General features: G+C 49.4%; 1 protein-coding gene across 1 annotated transcript; it reads left to right on the top strand.

Annotated features, from left to right (window-relative positions):
- Nucleotides 1-1207: 1207 nt before the first annotated feature.
- ALPK1 (alpha kinase 1) lies at nucleotides 1208-21674 on the top strand. The gene is made up of 14 exons (XM_058803953.1): nucleotides 1208-1325; nucleotides 4402-4556; nucleotides 11725-11923; nucleotides 12785-12844; nucleotides 13479-13565; nucleotides 14262-14338; nucleotides 15285-15380; nucleotides 15765-15869; nucleotides 16232-18233; nucleotides 18478-18631; nucleotides 19119-19281; nucleotides 19372-19558; nucleotides 19818-20021; nucleotides 21459-21674. The coding sequence occupies exons 1-13, from the start codon at nucleotides 1208-1210 to the stop codon at nucleotides 20009-20011; spliced, it is 3597 nt and encodes a 1198-aa protein (XP_058659936.1). The 3' UTR covers nucleotides 20012-20021; nucleotides 21459-21674.
- Nucleotides 21675-22609: the final 935 nt, after the last annotated feature.

Here is a 22609-nt window from a genome sequence, read left to right as displayed (position 1 = left end):
CATGGCTCTGTCTCTGGCTGATCTTTTACTTGCTCCCCAGCTTCTCTTAGGTGCTCGTGCTCCTTCCCTTGGTCTCCCTTTCACAGCTACTTTTTAAAATCCTCCTTTCTGTGACATTTGCATCTGCAGAGGCAGTCAGAGCCCCAGTGAGGAGCTCCTGCCTCCAGGCTCTTTGCTCTGAATCCCATGGTTTGCCCTGCTCCACCTGCCCTCCACGGCAGGCTCTCTGATCCTCTCTGCTTTCGCATGAGTGCCTCTCTTTTGCCCTCTGCTTTTCAGTCTGGCAGCTTGCTCCTGCTCAGTGCCCTTGAGAGCACGGCCTATCTGCCACCAGCTCCAGCATCCAGCCATCCCAGAGCCACAGCAGAAAGGGGAAAAAAACTGCCTGGAAACATTTTAGCTGCTGAAATGTGAGTGGTTTCCAGCCAGCAGAGCAAATTGTGCCTGTGTGTGTGTTGTCCTTTGCACTCCCCCCTTCACTGCCATAATGTTTTCCCAGTTTTAGATGTATTTTCACTGGGGCTGCTCCTGACTATTGCTTCAAGCTGCAGGAACAGTTTTCTAAGTCGATGGGGGAAAAAACTCCAAACCCTAAGTCTTTATCTTGTGCTTAATTTTTGAAAGCTGCCTGAGCATTCTGGCAGGTACTGAGGCAGATACCTGTCATGGGAATGGTGGGGATTTCCTGCATCACCGCTGGCAACGTCCTAAGCACCTGGAGGAGAACATTCACCCACGAGATGGCATCCCGCGGTGAAAGAGAAGGTCTCTGTGGTCTGGGGAGTGCACACAGCACGCTCCTTTCGGCCACTCCATCCCGGTTAGCCCGAGCCTCCCTGTGCAGAGGGCTTTGGCACAGCCCCGCCAGTCACTTCCCTGCTCGGGATGTCATTGTTTCACTGACGAGCCCGTCATGGCTCCACTGACGAGCCCGTCGTCTCTCCCTGGCCCTCAGAGATGCTCCCCTCACACTGTCCCCGGGAGCCTGCGGTGATCTCACACACTCCTCTAATAAAGTCCTCTGAGCCTGCCACGTATTTTCCTCGATTTCCCCCTATTATCTCCCCCTGCTTGAGCCTTTCGGATATTTGATATTGCTTTAGTTAATCATTTTCCCCCTCCTTTGTCTGCCAGGTACCTCGGCCTCGAAGGGATCCTTTCCACGGGGATCTCCTGGGTAATTGGTCACCGCGGGGCCGGGGCGCTCATGAGCGGGCAGAGCGCCGTGGCCGCGCTGCTGCAGCAGTGCCAGCGGGCCCTGGACACCGAGCTGCTGCCCCGGGCACCGGGAGAGGCGGAGCAGCGGGAATACCGGCGGTGCCAAGGTGAGCTCTCCCCGGGGGAGGCGGCAGCGCACCGCCGGCGCTCAGCCCTGCCCTATTTTTCGTCTCCGTGAGTGTCAAGAGATGCCTGGATTTCGGGGCCGTGAATGGGATGCAGGCAGGGAAAGAAGTGCACTTTGTTGCAGTGAATTGCTGTCAGTTCTAATTTTAGGCTTCAGTAAACATGAGGCTGTAAGGAACAGTTTAGTTTGGGAAGAACAATGACCAAAAGTTTGCTGATGCACATAAATTTCAGTTATTAAAAAAAAAAAAAAAAAAAAAAGAGAGAGACAGAAAGGAAAAAAAAAAAGGATGCAACTTCTGAATAAGGGCACATATTTCCTCTCCTTTCATAGGAACTGGGGGAGGGCCCTCTGTGTTTGTCAGTTTCTCCTCATATATTAAAGAGCTCATTGCCCGAGTCTTTATCTTGTAAAATGTGTGTGACCTCTCTAAGTGGTGTCCAAGGGAAAAAAAAAAAAAAAAAACACCTTTGCAATATGCCTCTTGAAAGGAAAATCCATGCTGGCTAGCTGGCTAAAGGCTGGAATAAATAACCAGGAATGGAAGCAGCGTTTAGCGAGGGCTAAATAAATAATAGAAGGACTCCTCATTTGTTTCAATGCTGGCGTTACCTGCTGAAAACCAGCAGCAATTTTGGTACGGCCGCGAAGGGAGGATTTATCCTTTCTGCACTCCAGCGGCATTAAGGTTTCCCTTTGCGTGCCGCATCTGCGGCGCTGCCCGTTCCCCAGTTCGGTGTTAATAATGTTTCGTTTTCGCCGTGCTTGAGTGGCTCGGCCCAAACGTTAATGTGATCCTTAAAGCCCTTTGTTTGTCCCGGGGCGCGGAGCCGTTGAGAAGATGTTTTTCCGACCATCCTTGTTCTTGCTGGGAGGTCAGCTGCCTTTTCCTGAAGCACCTAAGTCTGTTTGCGCTGGAGGGTGGCGTGGAGGTTTCTGTTATGGATACTGGAAGATTTTTCTCTCCTCTTCTTTTGTTCCCAACAAAGGGCACTTTGTTTCCTCGTCGCAAATTCTTTTAAGTTTTATTGTGGCTCCGTAGAATAGGCTCTTGAACCCCTAATCAGGTAGCGCTTTTTTTTCCCCCCTCCTCCTCCTCCCTCCTTTTCTCCTATTAAATACCACAAAGTATGAGAAATAATCAGTTTAGTTCCAGATAAGGTGAATCAGTGCCCTTATAATCACTCGATTGGACACGGTCCTTCAGGTAAACTGCTTCAGGAAATGGGCCATCAGAGCCTCGAGTGCTGCTCGGGCTTTTCCAGGGCCGTGTTCCCATCAGCTGGAAGGAAAATACCCAGCAGCGGGGTGGTGACAGCGACATTAATAACTGCTGGGGCTCGGCGGCTCTCGGCTTCGGGGGACCCTCCCTGCGCTGGGGCCGAGGGGCTTTCCTGGCCCCCCTCTCCTCCTGGGGCTGCCTTTGTTCCCGTCCCCCCCGGCTTTCCCAGACCTGCAGCAGGAAGGACTGAAGGCCAAATCCGTAAAAATGGTGGGGAGAGGAGGAGCACATCTTGGTCTCACTTTAGAGGGCAGAACGGGTGTTGGGTGGGCCTGGATCTTTTCTTTATTTCTTCTTTAGGCTAGAAATCATTGCAGTCCACTTCTGTGACCATTCAGCCTTGGTTAATGAATGAGTTTAAATTGCCAGCAGTGAGAGCAGCTCTCTGTTATGAGGGCAAACTCTTGTCCTTGGAGCTGGATCTTCCTTGGGAAAAGACTCAGGCAATTCTACATGGGAGAGAAGTCCTTCTGTCCAACAATTTGTTCCTTGTGATGAGGTGAATATCCCCGTGCTGAGATGGATATTTCTGCTCCTGCAGTGATTTTCCAGTGTGAGGGTGGGAGCACGGCCTCTTCTCCCCATCAGCCCTGGCACTTGGCCACCTTGCCTCAGCGTTCAGCGCTGAGCCCCTTAGGCACCACTTCAGGAGGATAAGGAAATTGGGCTTTACTTTAAGCCAGGATGTGTAACAGGAAGATTTCCAAACCCCACATTTCCTTGGCATGGCAACAAGTGAGAAAACATGGGCTGGAAAAAGCAGGAAGATAGTAAACTTGACTTTTTGGGGGTGGACCATAAATGTCCAACTTGCTGTTTCTTCCCAGGAAAGCCATACCTGTGAATGTGCTGCAGCCCAAGCCTGTAATATCCTTTTGATGAAGTTCATTTTCTACAGTCCCTGCATAAAGGATTGATTAAAAAATCTGTAGCAATGCATTTATTGTGTTGCCTCGCTAAAGCAGCAATGCTCTCTGAGCAGGGTTTTTTTGGGGGATTAATGGCCAGAAGGGGCCAGATCTGCAGCTGATGATCACCATTAACCCCATCTGGTCAATAATCTTTGTTAATCCACTTTTATTGGCCAGAGAGGCTGCCCAGCCGAGTGGTTAGCACAGCACAGCACATCCACATCACTCCTGCTGCAAGGAAAATGAAATGGGAAAGGAAAATGGGCTGTGGCTGAAAGGGAAGGACAGATCCAAGCCCAAATCTCTGGCTCTGTGCTCCTAGCAGTTGCTTCCTTAGTTGGATCAGGTTGGAGATCCACCCAAAGTTGATGGAGTGGCTTAGGACCGGTATGGAGAGGGAGCAGGGAGGGACAAACTGCCCAAGAGCTTGTGCTTAATATTCATTATAACCCTTTAGATTTCTGTCTGGTTGCCATCTACGGTCCAGGTTTATCTCCCAGTTTGGAAGTGGCTTTCCAGGATGGCTCTGCCACTGTCACCTGAGCAAGGGGGACAGATCTTCTGTGCCATTGACCCCATTGTTCTCTCACACGGGAACAGGTTCCCTCCTGCCTCCTTCGGAGCAGCTCTTCACGCCCAGGCAGCCACCAGCCGGCGGGACTTCCTGCTAAAAGCCTTTTTAATGGCTGGAGTCTCCCATTTCCCTGGAGGGCAGTGCAGCCAAGGGGAACTGAGAGCAGGCCAACTCCCATGCCCTCCCCACCAGGCTGAGAGCCCTTGGGAGCAACTGGGAGAAGCCTTTTGGAGGGGCTGCCATGGCTGAACCTGCTGCAATAGCCTCACCTGCTCTTTGACCCTTTCAGCTCTGCTTCCTGAGGAGCTGAGGAGACTGCTGGAGGAGGCAAAGGAAATGAAGTGGCCCTTTGTGCCGGAGAGATGGCAGTACAAACAAGAGCTGGGCCCAGAAGACAAAACAAACCTGCAAGATATGATCAGCGCCAGGCTGCCTGACTTGCTGGTATGAAGTTCAACACAGCTGTGGTGCTCGGGGGCTTTCACAGGGCACTTCTGGGTCTGTCTCCACTAAGGTGATGCTTCCCTCTTCCCTGAAGACCTGGCATTATAATAACACTAAAATGTTCACACAGTGTTTTTTTAAAAAACCCACTAATTTGACAAGAATGCTGTGCTTTGTTTAATTCTGCTCTGCAAGTTGGTCGTGAGGATCACCCACTTTAGCAGGGCTTGCACAACTCCTCACCCGCTCTTCTTCCAATAAAATTACCTTGCAGAATCCCTTTGAGGACCAAAGCTGGCCAAAACCTAGGCAGGATAGGCAAGGATTCAATGTTATTTCTCCTGCGAGAAATTCCTCCTGTGTAAGGAGCAGCAGAATTCCAAGGGTCCTTGGGGATCCTATCCCTTAAGGTGATGAGTTTGAGCTCAAAGATTAGAAAGTAGCAAGAAATTGCTTTTCTGATTTTCCTGGAGGCACGTCAGGCATGTGGCAAATAGTGGACACCTTTTTCCCATGGTAAGTGCAATATCTGGGCTAAGGGCCATCCTTTTGCTGGAACAGGAATAAAGGGGAGGTTTGTGAATTTTGTAGGGGGTGTTTTTTGTTCCTGAAGCCAGCACCATCCCATTCCTGCCTGTTGTTAAACTCCAAGGTGGCCAGGAGGTCTCACCTGCCCCGGAGAGTCCTGCCTCAGTGAGGCCAGCAGCTTTTCTTTGGGAACAGCTTTGATTCCTTGTGGAGCAGTGAGAAGCTCAGCAAAGGCACTGCGGGGCTGGGAAGTGGCAGCCCCAGCATCCCCAGGTCCTGGCGGGGCTCCTGGATTTCTCCCGGGAGGGAGGGCGGGGAGTGGCTGCTCGCTCTCGGGTATTTGTTTTCTCCCTCCTTTGGTGTGTGTGGCCTCAGACAGAAATTTATGGCGGAGGTTGACCTCCTTTACAATCCCAGCTCAGCTCCCTGTAACTTGGGAGCGTTTGTGAGCTCCCTCCCGGGATAAACACCTGCAGCCAGCTCCCCGAGAGACCTGGCTAGATGGGAGATTAATGTGGCTCTAATAGTGGGGCAGTGTTTGCTGCATTATGCCCTCTCCCCAGGTAGATGGGTCTTTTCTGGGATGATACCAATTATTTATTGCTGAAACATCTGTTGATAACTGCAGCTGCCCTTGTTAAACAAAGCCTATCGTGGGGTCAGGGACTATAGGGACCTCAAATCCTCCTCCGTGCTAGTTTTGGGCTATTCACCCACACCCCCTGAAGTCCATTGGCTGCCGTTGTCTCCAGTGTTTCATCCTGTGGTGGAAAATACTTTGTAAACGTTGTGCTGCCTTTGCCCATGTGCTTTGAAGTATTATTTCATCTTCATCGGTAATTTATATTCCAGCGCCATTGTACCATGGGAAAAAGGGAAAACCTTTTTTGTTTTCCATTTAATTGTAGATAGACTGACATTTTGACCTGTATTATTAGTATTAGTCAGGAAAAGGGATTTTTTTCCCCTTCATCCATTCCTTCTCCCCCCTCTTTTTTATTTTAAATAAAATTTCAAGGCAGAGCAAAGGCTGCCTCAGTTCTTTGAATAAAAAGCTGGGGGGGAAATGAGGCTGAAGAGAAGTGATTACAGTGTGATGAGGAAAGATAAAAGTCTGAGCAAGTTTTTTTTCTTTTTTTTTTTTTTTTTTTTGGCATGAGGGACAGAAGGATAATTTAATTCCCCAGGGGACACAAAAAAAATTTAGCCTTTATCGATTTATTGTTCGGAAAAAGAAAAGAAAAAAAACCCTTAAAAAATTTTCCCTCTCTGTTTATTTTAATTTGCCATGCTTAGAATAAGTTCATAAACCGTGATTCATTACATTTAAGAAGTGCTTTGAGATGGGTGAATGGAAGGCGCTTCATTACCATAACACACTGGCGGCGCTGGAGCGGGCAGCGCTGCCCGCGCCGCTCTCCCGAGGACGGCTCGCTCTGGGAGCGGGCTCAAAAGCTCCATGAGACCCGCACAGGGAGTAAGAGGATTAGGCTGCGGCTTCAAGGCTTTGCCTCGGCCTTCTCCAGCTTTTAAAACAAGTTGGACCCGCCTTGCCGGCTCGTCAGGAAGGCAGAGCCACCTTCTTCTCCTTCCTCTTTGCTGGGGGGTGCTCAGCGCCCCTCTGCATCCCAGAGAAGGTGCACTGTTTGGTTGGAATTTTGGGGTGTTTTTTTTTTTTTCCTTTTTCCTGCCAGGATTCACCACCCAAAGGCCACAGCAGTTAGACAAGTTCAACATGCTGAGGTTTTCCATGTTTTCTTATCAGGTTCCAGCCAGCAAACCAAGCCCTTCCCTCAGCCCCCGTGGTGGGAATCTAAGGCCCAAAAGGTGATAGCCAGCATCTCTATCCAAAGCCAAAACTGGGAAACACTGGGATTTTATATTTTTAACAGGGCAAAGCAAAGTCAGAATTGTCACAGCGTCCTTGCTGGCAGGGATCAAGAAGGAGGGATTGTTTTTCCTCCCTGAATACCAGGTGGGCTGTGGGGTTCGAAATGGCTCTGCAGATCCCTAAGGGAGGCTGCCAGGGCTGCCCTTCCTGCAGGTCTTGGCTTTTCCAAGAGATGGAATTAGCCTAATGCTCGGTGAGCAGCCAATAGAGGGCAACATGTCCATGTCCACGGAAGCCTTGATCCCAAAAAACCTCCTGTGCCTTCAGCTGAAGAGTTCTCTTGTGGGATGATTCATGCTACATTAATATTTTAAGGGGTTTTTTCTTCCTTTTTGGTTCTTTTTGCCCGTTTGCAAACCCATGGTGGTAATGTGGGGTTTGCTTCATTTTTATCACACCTATCAGTAATTCCTGCCTCCAGTCATGGAGCAGGATCTGCTGGGATGGGCACGATGGGAATGCAAAAGGAAAAGCCTTCAGGAGTGGGGCTGCTCTGGTCCTTCTGCAGGGAGCTGTGCAGGCTGACTCCATGCTCCCTGCTGTGGGTGGGGGAGCTCGGATCCTGGCCCTGCTGGCACTAGGATCTCCTGGGATTTAATGGGAATATTGAAAAGAGTGGAAAATAAGGCCCTGCAGCCCTTGGCTAATTAGGTGCTGATGGATTGCCATTAGGGAGCCCATTCCAAGGGACTGTGCCCTAACTGTGGGTGTGTGTGTGGCACTGAGGAGCTGAGAGCCTTTGGAAAAATAACTAAAGCTGGGGGCTGAGGATTTCGTTTTCTCCTCCTCCTAACAGTAGGTGTGGTAACAGAAGAATTAAAGCCCTAAATCTCGGTGGTTGAGGCTGACCTTTTGCTACCTGCCTCCTTTAGAGCCCTTCTTGGGTGATCCCAGTGAAACGGAGAGAGATGTGAGGGATGAATTCCAGCCGGGAATCGGGAATCGCGGCACCCCAGCCTCTCAGGGGCTTTGTAAGTGAGAAGTGTCAGAGATGAGGTGCAGGCAGGAGAGCTTCAGCTCCCGGGGGTGATTGCCATGGTGCTGCAGAGCACTCTGCCTTCTGCTGACTGTGTGGCAAAACTTGTGTACAAAAACTTGTGTGGCAAAACTACAGCAGAATTTGTGTAGACCATACATTTAAAAAAAAAAAAAAGAGAAGCTGGATCCTGGGTTTGTGTAGGGATATCACTTCTCTTTGCTCATGGGTAGGATTTACTCCTGCCAGAGGCAGCTTTTTGGAATATTTACAACTTTAAATGTGTTTCCTCAAGTGGATCGATGTTTTGAGGGAAGAGGGATGTTTTTGATTCAGGGAAGTTTCTCATATTTTAAGATGTTGATAATTGTCTTGCAGTTGCTCCCTCAGAGGTGTTCTGTCTCTTATGTTGCTGTATTTAAGTATTAATGTATCTCCTTTTAATGTGCCACAATAGTTTATAAGTGATCCAGAACAAACCAGGGCCACAAAATGATTGTGGCACCTCTGTATCTTTGGTACTAATCAAGAGCAGGAACCCTGCATGTGACCGTGGTCCCCCAAATCCCTGCTGCCCTGTTGGATCTGAGGCCCAAAGGAACACCCCTTCAAGCAGCTCCCTGGGCACTTTAAGAGTTCTCCTTCTGTCCTCATCACAAGATGCTGCTGTTCTTTTTCCTTGAGGGAATCAGGAGTTATTCCCAGTCTTGAAGCGAGGTAAAGTTGGTTGTAAAAGCTGCCCCAGTCTGTGGTGTTTTGAACTGCCCCAATGGACCTAATGCTGCTGCCTTTGAATTCCCAGCTCTCCTCTGCCTGCAGGATGAATAACTTGAGATAATTACCAGGTTCAGGGCAGGGCAGAATTCTCCTCTGCTCTGAGCCAAGAGGGAAGTGTCCAGGAGCTGCCTGGACTCTTCAGTCTGCAGCAATCCAGTGTGTGGCCGTCCCGTGTGTCAGCCTGCACCTCCAGCCACGCTTTCTCCTGCCATCCTCGGCCTGGTGGGAGGCTTAATTCCCTGCTGCTTATGGAGAGGGCCCTGATTGCCAGCTGAAAGGCAGGGGTTGATAGAGCAGTCCCACTCGGTGACAGCAGCTTTGGTCTCTGGCAAGGACGGGGTAAGAGGGGGAACGGCTCCAGCCCCATCCATCGGCACTGTGGCTCTGTGTTTAATCTGACAGGGGAAAGAAAACAGGGCAATTTGTTAGGGTTCAGTGGAGTGCTAACTAGGAGCAGCTCCTGGGAGAGGACTGAAGCACCTGGAAGTACGTGTGTGCCTCTGACTCTCCTGTCTTGTGCACGGAATTAGAAATTCTTTGCTGGCCGCTCTCAGTTTTGTGGCTTTTTAAAAAGGTTTTAAAGCTTGGCTGCCGTCACAAGTGGAACTAGGATTGAACTGGTCTGAGACGAGTGGGTATCAGCCAACACAGGAGTCCAGAGCTCCCACAAAAATGTGAGGATGCTGAAAATTAAATCTTTCTTTCCCCTGCTTTTAATCACGCTGTTTGTAGAGGCGTTTTTCCAAAGGGGATCCTCCTGAGCCCGCAGGCTATGGAGGAGGGCTTGCCTCTGGGATCTTGGCTTTATAAAGAGGGCCGAGAGAGTGGATTAAATCAATATTTAATTTATTTGGGCTTGTAATTCCTCTTACATCAGCTGCCACATAAAGATTTCCCCCTATTTCCTTCCCCTCCTCCTCATCCTCATTTACTATGCACCAATAATTTCCCTTTGACGCTTTCCTGCCCGTCCTAGTGCCAGATGGCCCCGGTTCTGAGCTTCTCCCCTCTCTTGGGAGCGGCCCCCATTGTCAATGCGGAGGAGGCGTCGTGGCTTTGAACCCAAAGCCGGGACCCGAACTTCAGGAGGAGCCGTGCAAGCCGCACACCCTCCCGCTCAGCGCCATCAAGGCGAAAGCCCCTCGCTAAAGGCTGCTTTGCATTTCCCCCAATGGTCCCTGTATAGAAATCTGGAGCAAATTTAATTCCCCCGCCACCTGATTCCACTTCCCAGCCGCGGCCAGCTTCCCTTTGTGTCATAAACTCAATTAGGCAGATCCATTTCACGTCGCGGGCACAGATGTGAAAACAAAGTGCGAGCGTACCTCGCTCTTTCCTCCCCCCCCCCCCCCCCTTTATCTAAAGCGACAGAGAAAGTGAGTAAATCTGCCCGCTTCTGCTTGGGATGGAGCAGGCTGAGGCATCCCGGGAGCCAGAGGCGTTTCCCAGGCTCTGGGAGCCGCTGTCCCGGCCGGAGGTGCGCTGGAGGTGCTGAGGAATTCCGCAGCCACACGAGCTGGCAGGCAATGAAAGGAGCGGGGCTTCGCTCCTCGCTGTCCCGCTCGGCGCGGGGAGGGGACATCGCTGACACGGAGCCGTGGCGCTGTGTGCCACACAGCATGCCTCCCCCCAAAAAAAAATAGGGAAAAAAATTAGCCTCGTTTCTCCCCCTGGCTTGACTTTTCTACATTTTGCGTCCATTTGGGTTTGGAGAGGGACACAAGAGGTTTCGGCATTGAGCGGGGAGTTAAATTATGCAGCTGCAAGACTGCCAAGCCCTTCAGAATAGGATGCTTCGTTTAGATTTTCCACAATGCTATTGAAGTGCTTATTTTCCTCCTGAAGAGACACAAACAGATGCAAACTTCTGTAAACACTTTAGAAATGAATTCAGTGAGTTTGGCCTCTCAGCAGTGCTCAATAGCTGACAGAAAAATGTCTAATTAGTGCAAGTGGAAATAATAGGGCCACTTGGATTCCTTCCATCCTCCTCCAAGTCTACTTTTCCTAGGAACTCAAAGGCCCTTTTGTTTGGTAGGTCACCCTCTCTCAGGCTTTTGTGCTCCGATCTATTAAAGGAAGAAGGGGAGGAAAAAAAATAGATTAGGCGATGCTCTGTGCTTAAATATATGGCCTGTTGATGAGCATTTGGAATGGTTGGTTCGCAGTGTCAGTTTACAGGTGCTTGGAGAGGGGGATTCCTCCATTGTTGGCAGAAGTTGTGCCTGCCCGAGCTTCAGGAATCCTTTTCAAGTGCCATCCTCTTAGAAAATCCAACTCGGGCTGAGGAAAGGGAAAAAAAAAAAAAAAAAAAAAAAAAAAAAAAAAAAAAAGAGAAAAAGGAAAAAAAGTAAATTTGTACAAATTTGCCTTGTTGAAGTGCCATGCCCATAGCAGGCCGTGCCCAGTATGGGAAGATGGGAAGGGACAGGCTTTTGGCAAAAAAGTCCCCAATTCTGCACCTGTGATGAGGCTGTGCGTGTCCCGTGGCTGTCTTTGCTGGCCTCCTGTCCTGCTAACGGCAAGGATCTCAGGAATTCTGACAATTCCCCGTGTAAGTGCTGCTGTGGGCAGGACTTACAATCCAGGAGAGTCCGTAGGCACTTAGGAGTCATTAAGGATGGCCTGCAGGGGAAAAGCTTTGGATTCCCGGCCTGTTTGCCTGTTTGTGGTGTACAGAGGAGTGGGTGGCCTGAGCTCCAAGTGGGACAATGCATAGTGACCATTTCCAGCCTTCCCAGTCTTACCTCCCCCCTTTGCTGCTGGGCATGACTTAAATCCATCAGCAGACCACCAAATTCTGCAGTTCCAAATATCAGGCAATTAAAAAAGATAATAAATCCGCAATTACATCTACAACTCAAACAGAATAAACAGGTGGCTTCTCCCTATCCTAAACATGAAAATGGGGTGGGGAACAGGGTTGGTGAAGCTGAAGATTTTCCAGCGCTCCTGAGGCTGCCTGTGGATTTTTCTTCCCCCCCCCCCCCCCCCAGGCTTTTCTGAAGGCCTCCATCGTGGTCCGGGACAGCAGCACGGCCACGGCCGTGGTGTTCCTGCTGGACCGCTTCCTGTACTGGCTGGACGCCTCCAGCCGGCTGCTGCGGCTGGCCAAGGGGCTGCACCGCCTGCATCCCGGCGCTCCCATCAGCCCGCAGCTGCTCATCCGCCAGGCTCGCCTCGCCGTCAACGCAGGTACCGCTCTCCTCAGCCCTGCGGGCCCCACCTGACTCGGGAGGCGACACTCGGTCCCCTCCGTGCCGTGACACGCTGGCGGTGCCGCCTCTGCGAGCGCGCTTCCCGCTGCCGGCCCCCTGGAGCCCGGGCCGGCTCCTCTCGGTAGCACAAAGGGGCCGGTGTGGAGGGCTTCGGAGCCAAAAGAGGGAGAGAAAGTTGTGAAAGGGTGTGGGAAATGCTAATTGGGGCTTTTGTCCCTTAACAAATCTTCCCCGCTGGTTTCAAACGGGGATATCTGAATTGCTGTACTCCCGAGCAAGGGCCTTGAGAAAAGGAAATTAGAATCCTAGCATTTTCTCTACACTGTCCCGGCTGCTTTTTTATTTTTCAGTGGGGCGACTTGACTATGCCAACAATGCAGGTTACAATTCTTCCAGGATAAAAAATTAAAATTCCATCATTCCTGTAACATGGACAGCACCTGAAGGATTTTTAACGCATCTTCCTGTGGCTCTGCTTTCCATGGAGAGACCTAAATGGGTTTCCAAAGCCCACGTTTCCTTGGGGCAGAATCCAGCAGCATTCCTGCTGAAGGAAGCAGGCTAAACTACTTTCTTCTGAGGAGTGGGAATAAGAGCTGGGAATCCCAACACTCTTCCAGGAATGTATGATGTGTAAAATAAAAAAGATACATTCACAATTTCATGTTATTGTACAACCACATGTAACATTCATGTATATGTGGGGCACCTGCATTTTTGGCTATGGACAGCAGCAGTTCTATGTGCAGGTGATACCTGATGAGCAGTTTTATTCACCTCATGCCACAATACATGTTTATGTTCATTTTCTATTTTTTTTTCTTTGATTTTCAATCAGGGAAACTTTTAAAAGCTGAATATATCCTGAGCAGCCTGATTAATGACAACGGAGCAACGGGTATGTGTAAATTTATTTTCCAATTTCATACTTGCAATTTTGGTGTGATTCTTGATCCCAATTTTAACAGTTACACCAGCCAAAACCAACCCCAGTAATGATTCCTTACATCACACTTCACTTTCCTTCACCATTCCCTTCTAAAATGTGGGAACATTACTTTATTTTTGAAATTTCTTTCAGTCATCCTTACATACCTTCAATTGGGTGGGAAAATATCCTGGATGAAGTTTAACCTGTAGAGCAATTTCAAGGAACTGAGTGATGTAGGAAACTCAGTCAACTCTATCCCCTCAAAAATCCAGATTGTTGGAGTAGTGTTCAGCCTGATCTTACAGACTAAACTCCCACTGATCTCACAGACTAAATAAATACTTTATTCTTTATGTTTTATTTTCCTTTGTTCAGTGTTTCTTTAGTGGGTATGTTCAGGTTGCTGTACGACTCTGAAAATTGAGGCAGTTCAGGGTTCTGTTGGTCTGTTTTCCCTGGGAAGCTGAGATTCTCCTATGGAAAGGGCCTCCATGCAGGGAGGAGAATCCTGGCAGTTTGCTAGGATTCAGGTAACCCTTGGAGGCTGAGAGTGACAGGAATATTTTTCATTCTATGCCGAGTTTTCCCACCCCTCCTGCAGGAACGTGGCGATACGCCGAGGAGAGCGATCGGGTTCTTGTTCAGGCAGTCTGCCTGCAAATCAGGGGACAGATCCTGCAAAAGCTTGGTAAGGCTGTCTTCTGGGAGCTTCTACTCAAGGTTCCCCGATTTTTTCCCCTTTAAAATGTTACACTGGGCACCTGTCAGAATTTTGGCTGGTGGTGAACGCCCTGTACCCATAAAACAGGCACAGAGGATGAGTTGCACACCCATCTTTTTGCAGCAAGGGCCTGGAACAATGTGCCAAGCAAACATTTTGCAGGAGTTAACATTTTATTACTAATCTCACCTGAAGCCAAGAAACAATCTGAAATGTTCCCTTTTTCCCTGTGCCACTCCATGTTTTTCCCAAATTCACTATTCCCAAAGGCAGGTGGTACTTTTATCACAGGGACATCCCAGCAATGTCCTCTCTCAAGACAGGAAAATCTCTGATTTTCAGCAGTATGGGCTTTTGTATTCAGGGTTTGGCACTTGAGGCAACAGCCTTCATTTTGTGCTTTTGGTTTGAGATCCCAAATCTTCCATGATTGTGGAGCTGAAGCCTCTTGTGAGGATAAAATGGGTGTTCATGCACAGCCAAAAGCTGAAGGAAACTCATAAATGATCAGAGTCACTGAAGCAGAACATGCTTTTATGTTTTGCTTGGTTTTATGGTTTTATCATGGTTTTATCCTGTCCTGAGGACCCAAGGTGTGAAATAAGCTGTGGAAATGCATCCCTGGCATCCCCTGCTCAGTGCCTGTTTTCTGCTTTATTTCAGGGATGTGGTATGAGGCAGCAGAGCTGGTCTGGGCTTCCATCGTGGGATATTTCCAACTTCCTCAGCCAGATAAAAAGGTAGCATCTCCTTTCCACTCTGCATCTCCCTGCCAGCCCAGGAAGCACTCCTGCTTAGCTTTTGTTTCCCTCTCTGACACACCTGAGGCAGGGTTAACAGGCAGCACAAAGTCTGTATTCCGCGTTGTTTCCGCGTGCATGCACCGCCTCACCCATGCTTCCTTTCCTGCAGGGGGATGAAAGCAATACTCCCTTAAGCAGAGCCATCTGAAGTGAAACCATCCCTGAGGATGCCTCTGGTACCTCCTACAAGGACAGCTTAATTCCAGAGAGCAGCCACAGATTTTAGCTATTTCTTAGGATTAGAGGGAATTTTTTTTCCCCTGAGCACGTTTGTGGCGGGTGATGGATTCCCCTGGCCCTGCAGGACCTGAGCACCTCACAGAACCCCCCTGCCTGTCCTTGGCACGTTTATGAGGCAAGCAGCCCTCATCCTCCCACTGGAGATGGAGCAGCAGTCACACCATGTGTCCGTAGCTAAACAGGAATGTGAGCCTGAGCCTGGTGAGTCCCGGGGTGATGCTCACAGAGGATTTGTAATTGGACCTCAGCACAAGATATCCCAAAAACCCAGACCTTGTCACCTCTTGTCTGCTGTGTCTTAAAGCTTGACCTCAAGCTCAGAACATTTCTGTGTTCTCCATTTCAGTGGCAGCAGGGGATTCTGCGGTGAATTTTGTGAAAGCATACCTGGGTTTCTTAATTGTTTGGCCAGGCAGGCCCTTAGGTGGCATCCGGTCTTCCAGATTACTGCACTTCCTGCAAGTGAAATTAATAAAACCATACCAAGATAGCATCTCTGGATTTCTTAGCCGTGCTTCTCTGTGGATCTTGTTTGTGTGTTTGTTTGCTTGTTTTTCTGGCATGTTCTACGCAGCAGAGCAGTAAAATTCAAAATACAGGGGGGGAAAAACCCCCGTATGAAAATTTTTAGTTTCTCTTTCAGGGAATTGCCACATCCTTGGGTATTATGGCAGACATCTTTGCTTCCATGGATGAGCAGGATTATGCACGCTTCAAAACCAATGCTGACATTGACCTGGTGAGACTTGGTTTGGGCTTTGTGTGTGTGGGTGCTTGAGGTGGTCTCAAATTCACCCACGCATTTCTTCTCCCATGCTGAGAGGGCTGCAGAAACTTCCATTGCTCCCAGTGAAAGAACTCAGTAGCACCTAGATGGCAGAATGCCTGGCTTCAGGAAAAAGAACATATTAAGAATATGTTATAGAGTGTATATATTTAGAATATTTATGGAGTCAAAATTGCTGCATCCATGGTGAACCTTAGCAAAAAGGGTCCTGCAGAAACAAACCAGACTCTTGTTTAAGATATGATTGTCCCTGCCTATCAGGCACCATATATTTGGAGATAAAGTCCTTGAGTTGAGGTTTTTACCTCATTTTTGGTTTTTTTTGTCTTTCATCAGAGCCTCCTGCAGGAGTTCAACCACCGCTTGTTATCGGCGGCCGAGGCCTGCAAGCTGGCAGCTGCCTACAGCCAGTACACCCCCCTGTTTGTCCTCACGGCCGTGGTGAGTGTTACTCCTCCCTCTGGAAGGGGGATTTGTGCAGGGGAAGAGCCCGGGCTGCTCAGTTTGGCTCTGACATGGCTTTCAAGCAGTGCATCACACAGAGTGTCTGTGTTGAGGGTTGGGTTGGTTATATGGGGTATACATTGAGGGAAAGCTATCCCCAGAGTGAGGATGGGCTTTAAAGCCCTGGCAGTGCTGCCTCTCCTAGAACTACAGCTGTATTTTAAAGGAAAAAAAATAGAGAAAGTTTATTTCCTCCAGGAAACACAGCAGCAGGGGGTTAGATCCGAGCTTTGCTTCAAATTGTGTCAGGGAAAGAAATGTGTTTTTAATTCCCTCATTCCTCTTTGATCCCCTCCCAGAACATCCGTGGGATGTGTCTGCTGTCCTACAGCCACTCCAAGGACTGTCCCCCGGAAAAGAGAGAGTTCTACTTGTCTGCAGCCAAAGAATCCTTCGAGGTGGGGCTGCTCACCAAGGAGGAGCAGAGTGCCATCACCAGCAGGCAGGAGCTGCACAGTTTCATCAAAGCCTCCTTCTGCCTGGCCACCGTGCACCGCTGGCTCCACGGGGACAGCCAGGAGCTCCATGGGGTCACCCAGCTGTGCAGGGAAGCCCTGGGCAAGCTGCACTCCTACAGCACCTCCTTCCCAGAGGAGGAAGAGAAGGAGATGCTTGCCAGAGAGATCATGTCTCTGGTTGCAGCTGTGAAGAGGCGCCTGCGGGTGGGAGGCTTCCCCAATTCCGACACCAGGTCTTACGTCCCAGACAGTTATAAAGGCGCGGTACGAAAACCTGTCCTGCAAGGGGAAGCCAGCTTTGAGAAAATCCTTGCCAAGCATTCCCAGCACCACCTGTCAGTGTGCCAAGTGTTTGAAAAAACTTGCAGGATTCATAAAACCGCATGGGGAGAGATCCAGGTGGGAGCTTGTATCACAACCCTGAGAACAGAGACCAAAACCATGGACACCCTGTGTACTGCTGAAGACACAGCTCAGCAGAGGAGTGGTGCTGTGAAAATTCTGGGCTCACCAACAGCAGGAAACAGCTCAGAGGGACTCAGTGGCCAAAGAAATCAAGACATTGGCTCTGGTGTGATGAAAATTTCCTTTGAAGAAGAGATGGAGCCATTAGAAATGAAAATAAACAGTGAAAAAGATGTTTTCAGCAGAGGGCAAGACAGGAGCCAAAGCACTACTTCTGAGAACTCTTGGTGCAAGCTGTCCAAATGCAGTTACTCTTCCAGCTGGGAGGAGCTGAGTTGTAATAGCAGCAGAGAGTCTCTCAGGGACGGGCAGCAAGGGGAGAAGAGCTCAGTGGAGGAGCAGTGCTGCACCACAGAGCCCAGTGGAAGCAGCCAGGACATGCCCCTGTGCTCCTTACCTCCCAGAGCCTGGCATCCTGCTCCTCAGGAGCCCCTCCGTGGCTCTGGGGGGTCTCCTCAGCATTCCTCAGAGGGGTGTGCCCCTCGAGCAGGGAGGATGGTGGAGAAGGAGCTTCTCTGCAGAGAAGAGCTGCAGGAGGGAAGGCACCGTGGCAGGAGCTCCTCAAAAGAGAAATCAAAGGGCTCAAACAATGAGTTTCCTTCCCTCTCCATCCTCTACTCTGTTCCTACAAGGCAGGAGGAGAAGTCCTTTTCCTGTGCCGAGCTGAGCTGCAGGACCAAGGACAGCAGCAGGGAGGGAAGCATCGGTCGCTTTGAGTGGCTCCACTCGGGAGAACCTGCAGACAGCGCCGAGGGTCCCTCGTTTGAGGCACAGCCCCCCCAGGACAGGAGCCCTTCTGCACCATCAACAAACATCAGGCTGAAATCAGGCAGTGACTCCTCTGTGCCTGGCTGGCTGAGCACATCTGCCATGCTGGGGAACAGATCTCTGCAGGTGCCTCAGGTTGACACCCAGGCAGAAACAATGGATGACACTGAATTCGAGATCATCAGCCTGGGAGACTTGGTAAAGGATTATCCTGCAGCACTGGCTCCAAAGCATGGAGCAACTCCCAGTGTGCCAACAGCTTTGCCCTCCCTGGGAAAGATACCCACAACCAAGCACTTTGACTGTGCCACTACAGAGGAGGATGAAGAGAAGTCTCAGGATGTGCTGGGCAGCAGGGGACAGTCCAGTTCCTCTCTGAGTTCAGGGATCACATCAGCACTGATGGCCACGAGCTGCCCTGCAGGTTCAGTCCCAAGGGGCAGTGGCATTGCCTTCATGCCTGGCAGAGTGAAGGAAGAGCTCCTGGATGCTCGCTTTCTGAGGGATGATGATTACAGGCAGCTCCTGGCAGGGGTGGAGCATCACTGGCTTGTCCAGAGACTGATGCCTACTGGGATCTTTAGGAGCAAAGAGCTTCGCAAAGCATACTGTGAGTTCCCACACAGCAACCTGTGCCTCCATAGAGAGCAAGCTTGACTCAATATTTTAGTCAGGATTTAATTTTTTATTGCATTTTACCCCATTACTTGAGTTTAGATTCCACATGCCATCCCTGAAATCTGACTAAGATAATGATCATTATGTTAATCATAAATAACAGCCAGTCCTCAGCACAGGCTCAGAGCAGTCCTGTGGATTTCTCCCTTTTATCTGTGGTGTTCTCCTTTTTGTAGCTGCCCTTCTTCTGAAATACTCCAAGAAATCAGGGCTGTGGACAGGCCAGGAGACAGCTGTGTTCATTGGGGACTACCTGAACGTGGCCAAGGAGGGCAAGCAGAGAAATGCCTTTTGGATACACTTCCTGCACCAAGAAGAAAGCCTGGGAAGGTATGGATTTCTGAAACAAAATGTACATCAATGCTGCTTGTTTGTAAATATGGATGAAAACTGTCTGGTAAGATTTGCTGTAGCAGGAATATTTGATGGCTTTGTCCAAATGTGTTGGACATTTTGGCAGTCTTTCCCACCACTCCATGTAACTCTAGCTTTTAATTTCCCGGAGGAAAAGCTGCTTTACTCTTGTCTTCTAAGAGCTAATGGCAGAGTTCAGATCATTGCTAGGAGTAGCTTATTCATTATTCTGGATGGAGAGCAATATTTTAATATCTCTGAGTCAAACTCCCATCCCAGGATTTGATGGATAATTTTTCACGTCTGTGAGATAGAAAAGAATTCCACCCAGTTTTGATGGCAGCCATTTTAAAAGCACCACCCAGAGGTGGATTTGCTTCTGACACATTCTGCTTTGCAGTGATGTTTCTGTATCACAGCGCCCAGAAAAAACACCTCTCCAGATCCTTCTCCTTTTGTTCAGGTATGTTGGGAAGGAATACAAAGAGGAAAAAGGACTCCTCCATCATTTCAGTGACGTGGAGCGACAGATGACAGCCCAGTACTACGTGACAGAGTTCAACAAGAGGCTGTATGAGCAGAAGGTCCCTACCCAAATCTTTTACATCCCCTCTGCAGTCCTCCTGGTAAGAACTGTCTGCTGAGCAATCCCAAGGACCTGATGAGGAAAGGTGTCTTGCGTCAATTACAGCAACAGCGGGGCTGTCTCCTTTCAGATTCTGGAAGACAGAATTATAAAAGGATGTGTGAGTGTGGAGCCCTACATCCTGGGGGAGTTTGTGAAGCTCTCCAACAACACCAAGGTGGTGAAGAATGAGTACAAGGCCACGGAGTATGGTCTGGCTTACGGCCACTTCTGCTACGAGTTCTCCAAGGGAACTGACGTGGTCGTTGACCTTCAAGGTGTGTGTGACAGTGATGTTTATGCCTCTCACACTCAGCTGCTGGCCCACAGGTGTCTTTGGGGTATTCATTTGGTTAAAATTCATTGTGTGTCTCATAGGGTTCTGCTGTTGCTGCCATAGGTGGAAACTGGGAGTCACTGAGGTGACAGGAAGAGAGGAAGGGCCATGCCAGGCAAAGAGTCCTGAGTGTGTTAAAACAAAGGCTGTGGTGTTTATCAAGATAAACAAGATATCAAGATGTACCATTTCTTCCACAGGTTGGGTGACAGGTAACGGGAAAGGCCTCATCTACCTCACAGACCCCCAGATTCACTCCCTCAATAGCAAAGACTCACGCTCCAACTTTGGGAAGAAAGGAATTTACTACTTTTTTAATGATCAACACATGGAGTGCAACGAGATCTGTAGCTGCCTATCCTTGACAAGGCCCTCCGTGGAGCTGCTGGCCTAGACTGGCACAGGTCAGTCCACAGAACAACCCATGAGCTGGACACTGTTTTATTCTAGACATCTTTGGGAGCAACTCATCCAACAAGACAGTGAAAAGCTGCCTTCATTTCCTATTCTCCTCTTCCCCTCCAAAGCCCCCATGTCCCACTGCCCCCAGGCACTGGCATCCTTTCTTTTGGGAGATTTCCTTGATGAGAAAGGGGGCACAGCATCAAAGTTCCACAAAAAGATGGGTCCCCAACAGACTTTGCTTTTACAAAACCATCCCCTTTTGTTTCTGCAGCCAGCAGAGGTTTTTAGGCTTTTGTCCCAGCGTTTTAGCAATGCTATTGTTTTCTAGGTGATGTTTGTGCTGAGTTGTTTGGAAAGATGCCCTATCCCTGGGCCAACTGATTAGAACTAGGTGTAAAGAGGGAGAAGGAAGAGGGGGAAAAATAATATTAAATCTCTTTATTATGGTGCATAAACCTTCAGTCTTGGGGAGCTGCGCAGCTGCGCTGGGAGAAAAATGCATTCAAAAATATAATGCCAGTGTGAATAATCCTTTCCCGAGCTCTGCTCACAGACTGCTCCAGCTTTGTCAGGTGAACTTGAACCGGGCCATCAGATTTGCGGCCGTTCCCATTGCACACTGTCTGTCACCCCGGGGCATTCACCATCTTGCCTGTTGTTAAGAGCCAGCAAACAATCCATCATTGAGCTGGGCAGTCGCCGGCTGACACGGCGGTGAAATCGGCATGTGACGGGACACTCGGCCCCAGTGTCTCGCAGATTAAAGTGATACATGGAAGCTCACGTGTTACTGGGAAGATTAAGCCCGTTATCTTGTTGTGCAGCCAATAAAGGCCGGCCTTGTTCTCGCTCGGCAGTGGGGAAATGCTGGCCTGAGCTGAGTGACGAGCCTGCATAGCTCCGTGCTCCGGCCAGCGAGCGCAGCCGGGCTCCGGGGGGCGAACAAAGCTAGTTAGCAGGATCCCGGGAATTCATGGGCGGCCGAGGTGCTGTGTTAAAGCCTCTCTGCAGAAGCTTTCCTGCTCTGTAGGGACAATTAAAACCAAAACAAAACCCCTCGGACACTCCCTGCACAACAAAGTGTCCTAATGCGCTGTCAGCAGGCAGCACAAGCAGTTTTGGGAGCCCTGACCAGTCCTGCGTTTTCCACTCCTTCCTGCTCGAAGGGAGGAGAAGAAAATTTATTTAGACGTGCTTCTGAATAAATCCATCCCTATGGAATTTTAATATTTTGCTTTCTTCCTAGTATTTCCACCTAGCAGCTTGTTTATTTTGTTGGTTTAGGTGACATTTTGCCACCTCAGCCAAAGTTATGGCTACTCACAAGTAAAAGCTAGGGTCGAGGATCAGCTTGTTCAGTTCCCTGTTAAAACAGACATGGAATCATATTCTACTGGTCTTATTCTTCACAGGATTCTTACTCTTCACAATTTCAGGTGTATCAGGCACTCTCTCTTCATCCGGGGCTTGGATACTGGAAATCGTGGATTTATGACCTCACTGCCTGAAGAGCTGGGGCTCTTCATGAACATGGCTCCAAACACACAGTTTGAGTTATTGGCTGCAATTTGTGGTATAAATAGGGGATTATTGAGGAAATAAATAGTTGACTCTGAGGACGGAGAATTTAATATTTTGGCTATAAATTTCATCACAGAGATACTGACAAAAAATGCTGCTATTTCCTCTGGTATCAGAATAAAGTAATTTGAACTAGCTGAGACATCGGGAATACTTTGTCTTTTTTAAATTAGAAATTGGAAGTTTTTATTGGAGATCCAGTGGTTTGTGTTAAGTAACTTGCTACTGAGATGATTTTTGGGCTTGATTAATTGTAGTACTCTCCAAATTCCAACCTAAGTACTCGGTATAACCAGTGAGAGCCAGGCTCTACAAAAGGAGCGGAGCTGTGTCGTGCTGGCACAGTGAAATATGAGATGTAGGGACATCACACTTGAGGAAGCATGAAACATTTTTTCCTGTCACCTAAACTCCAGGACTTGAGTGTAAGGACTTGTGTAAGTGCTGCTGCAAGTCAGGCACGAAACCGGCCTGATTGTGGCAGCGGTGACACACTTTCCTGTCCTTCAGGGAGGGTATTTGCTTAAAGAGCTTTTTACTCCTTCCCTTTCTGCAGGTATCCAGGTGAAAGGCCAGAGTTTTGTTGGCTGTGTGTCGTGCCTGTGCATCCAAGTTAGTAAATCTGATATCCAGGGAACAAGCTGATGCAACCAAAGCCTGCTAACAGGTAGAATGATTTTCTCACTCATAAATAACGTCGGTAACTGGAGCACTTCGGGGAATTTCTCTTAGAAAAGATGCAGTGGGAAGGGATCCCAACAATACAGGACTGAGCCAAGCCTGCCTCCCTCCCTCCCTCTCCCTCGGAGCCGCAGCATCCCGGGCCGTTCCGGCTGGCAGAGAGCGGGCACGGGCTGACCCCTCCAGCTGTGAGGCAGCCCCTGCACACGAGGCAGCATAAACCCAAACCCGACATCAGCTGCTCCCGGAGCCCAGCTGCTGGATTTCGGCACGGCTCCTTCCCCAGACACGGCTGTTCATGGGGAACGAGGGGAAAGCCTCACAC

This window comes from Ammospiza caudacuta, chromosome 4 (genome assembly GCF_027887145.1).
Source record: "Ammospiza caudacuta isolate bAmmCau1 chromosome 4, bAmmCau1.pri, whole genome shotgun sequence".
Taxonomy (NCBI): domain Eukaryota; kingdom Metazoa; phylum Chordata; class Aves; order Passeriformes; family Passerellidae; genus Ammospiza; species Ammospiza caudacuta.
Note: the sequence above shows the minus strand (reverse complement) of the source record. Positions and strands in the feature narration are given on the sequence as shown.

Coding starts and splice junctions, on each gene's coding strand:
- ALPK1 (XM_058803953.1), top strand. CDS start 1,208: ATGAGCGGGCAGAGCGCCGTGGCCGCGCTGCTGCAGCAGTGCCAGCGG. Junction 15,870..16,231: donor TGTTTGTCCTCACGGCCGTG/GTGAGTGTTACT, acceptor ATCCCCTCCCAG/AACATCCGTGGGATGTGTCT. Junction 19,282..19,371: donor TCCCCTCTGCAGTCCTCCTG/GTAAGAACTGTC, acceptor GTCTCCTTTCAG/ATTCTGGAAGACAGAATTAT.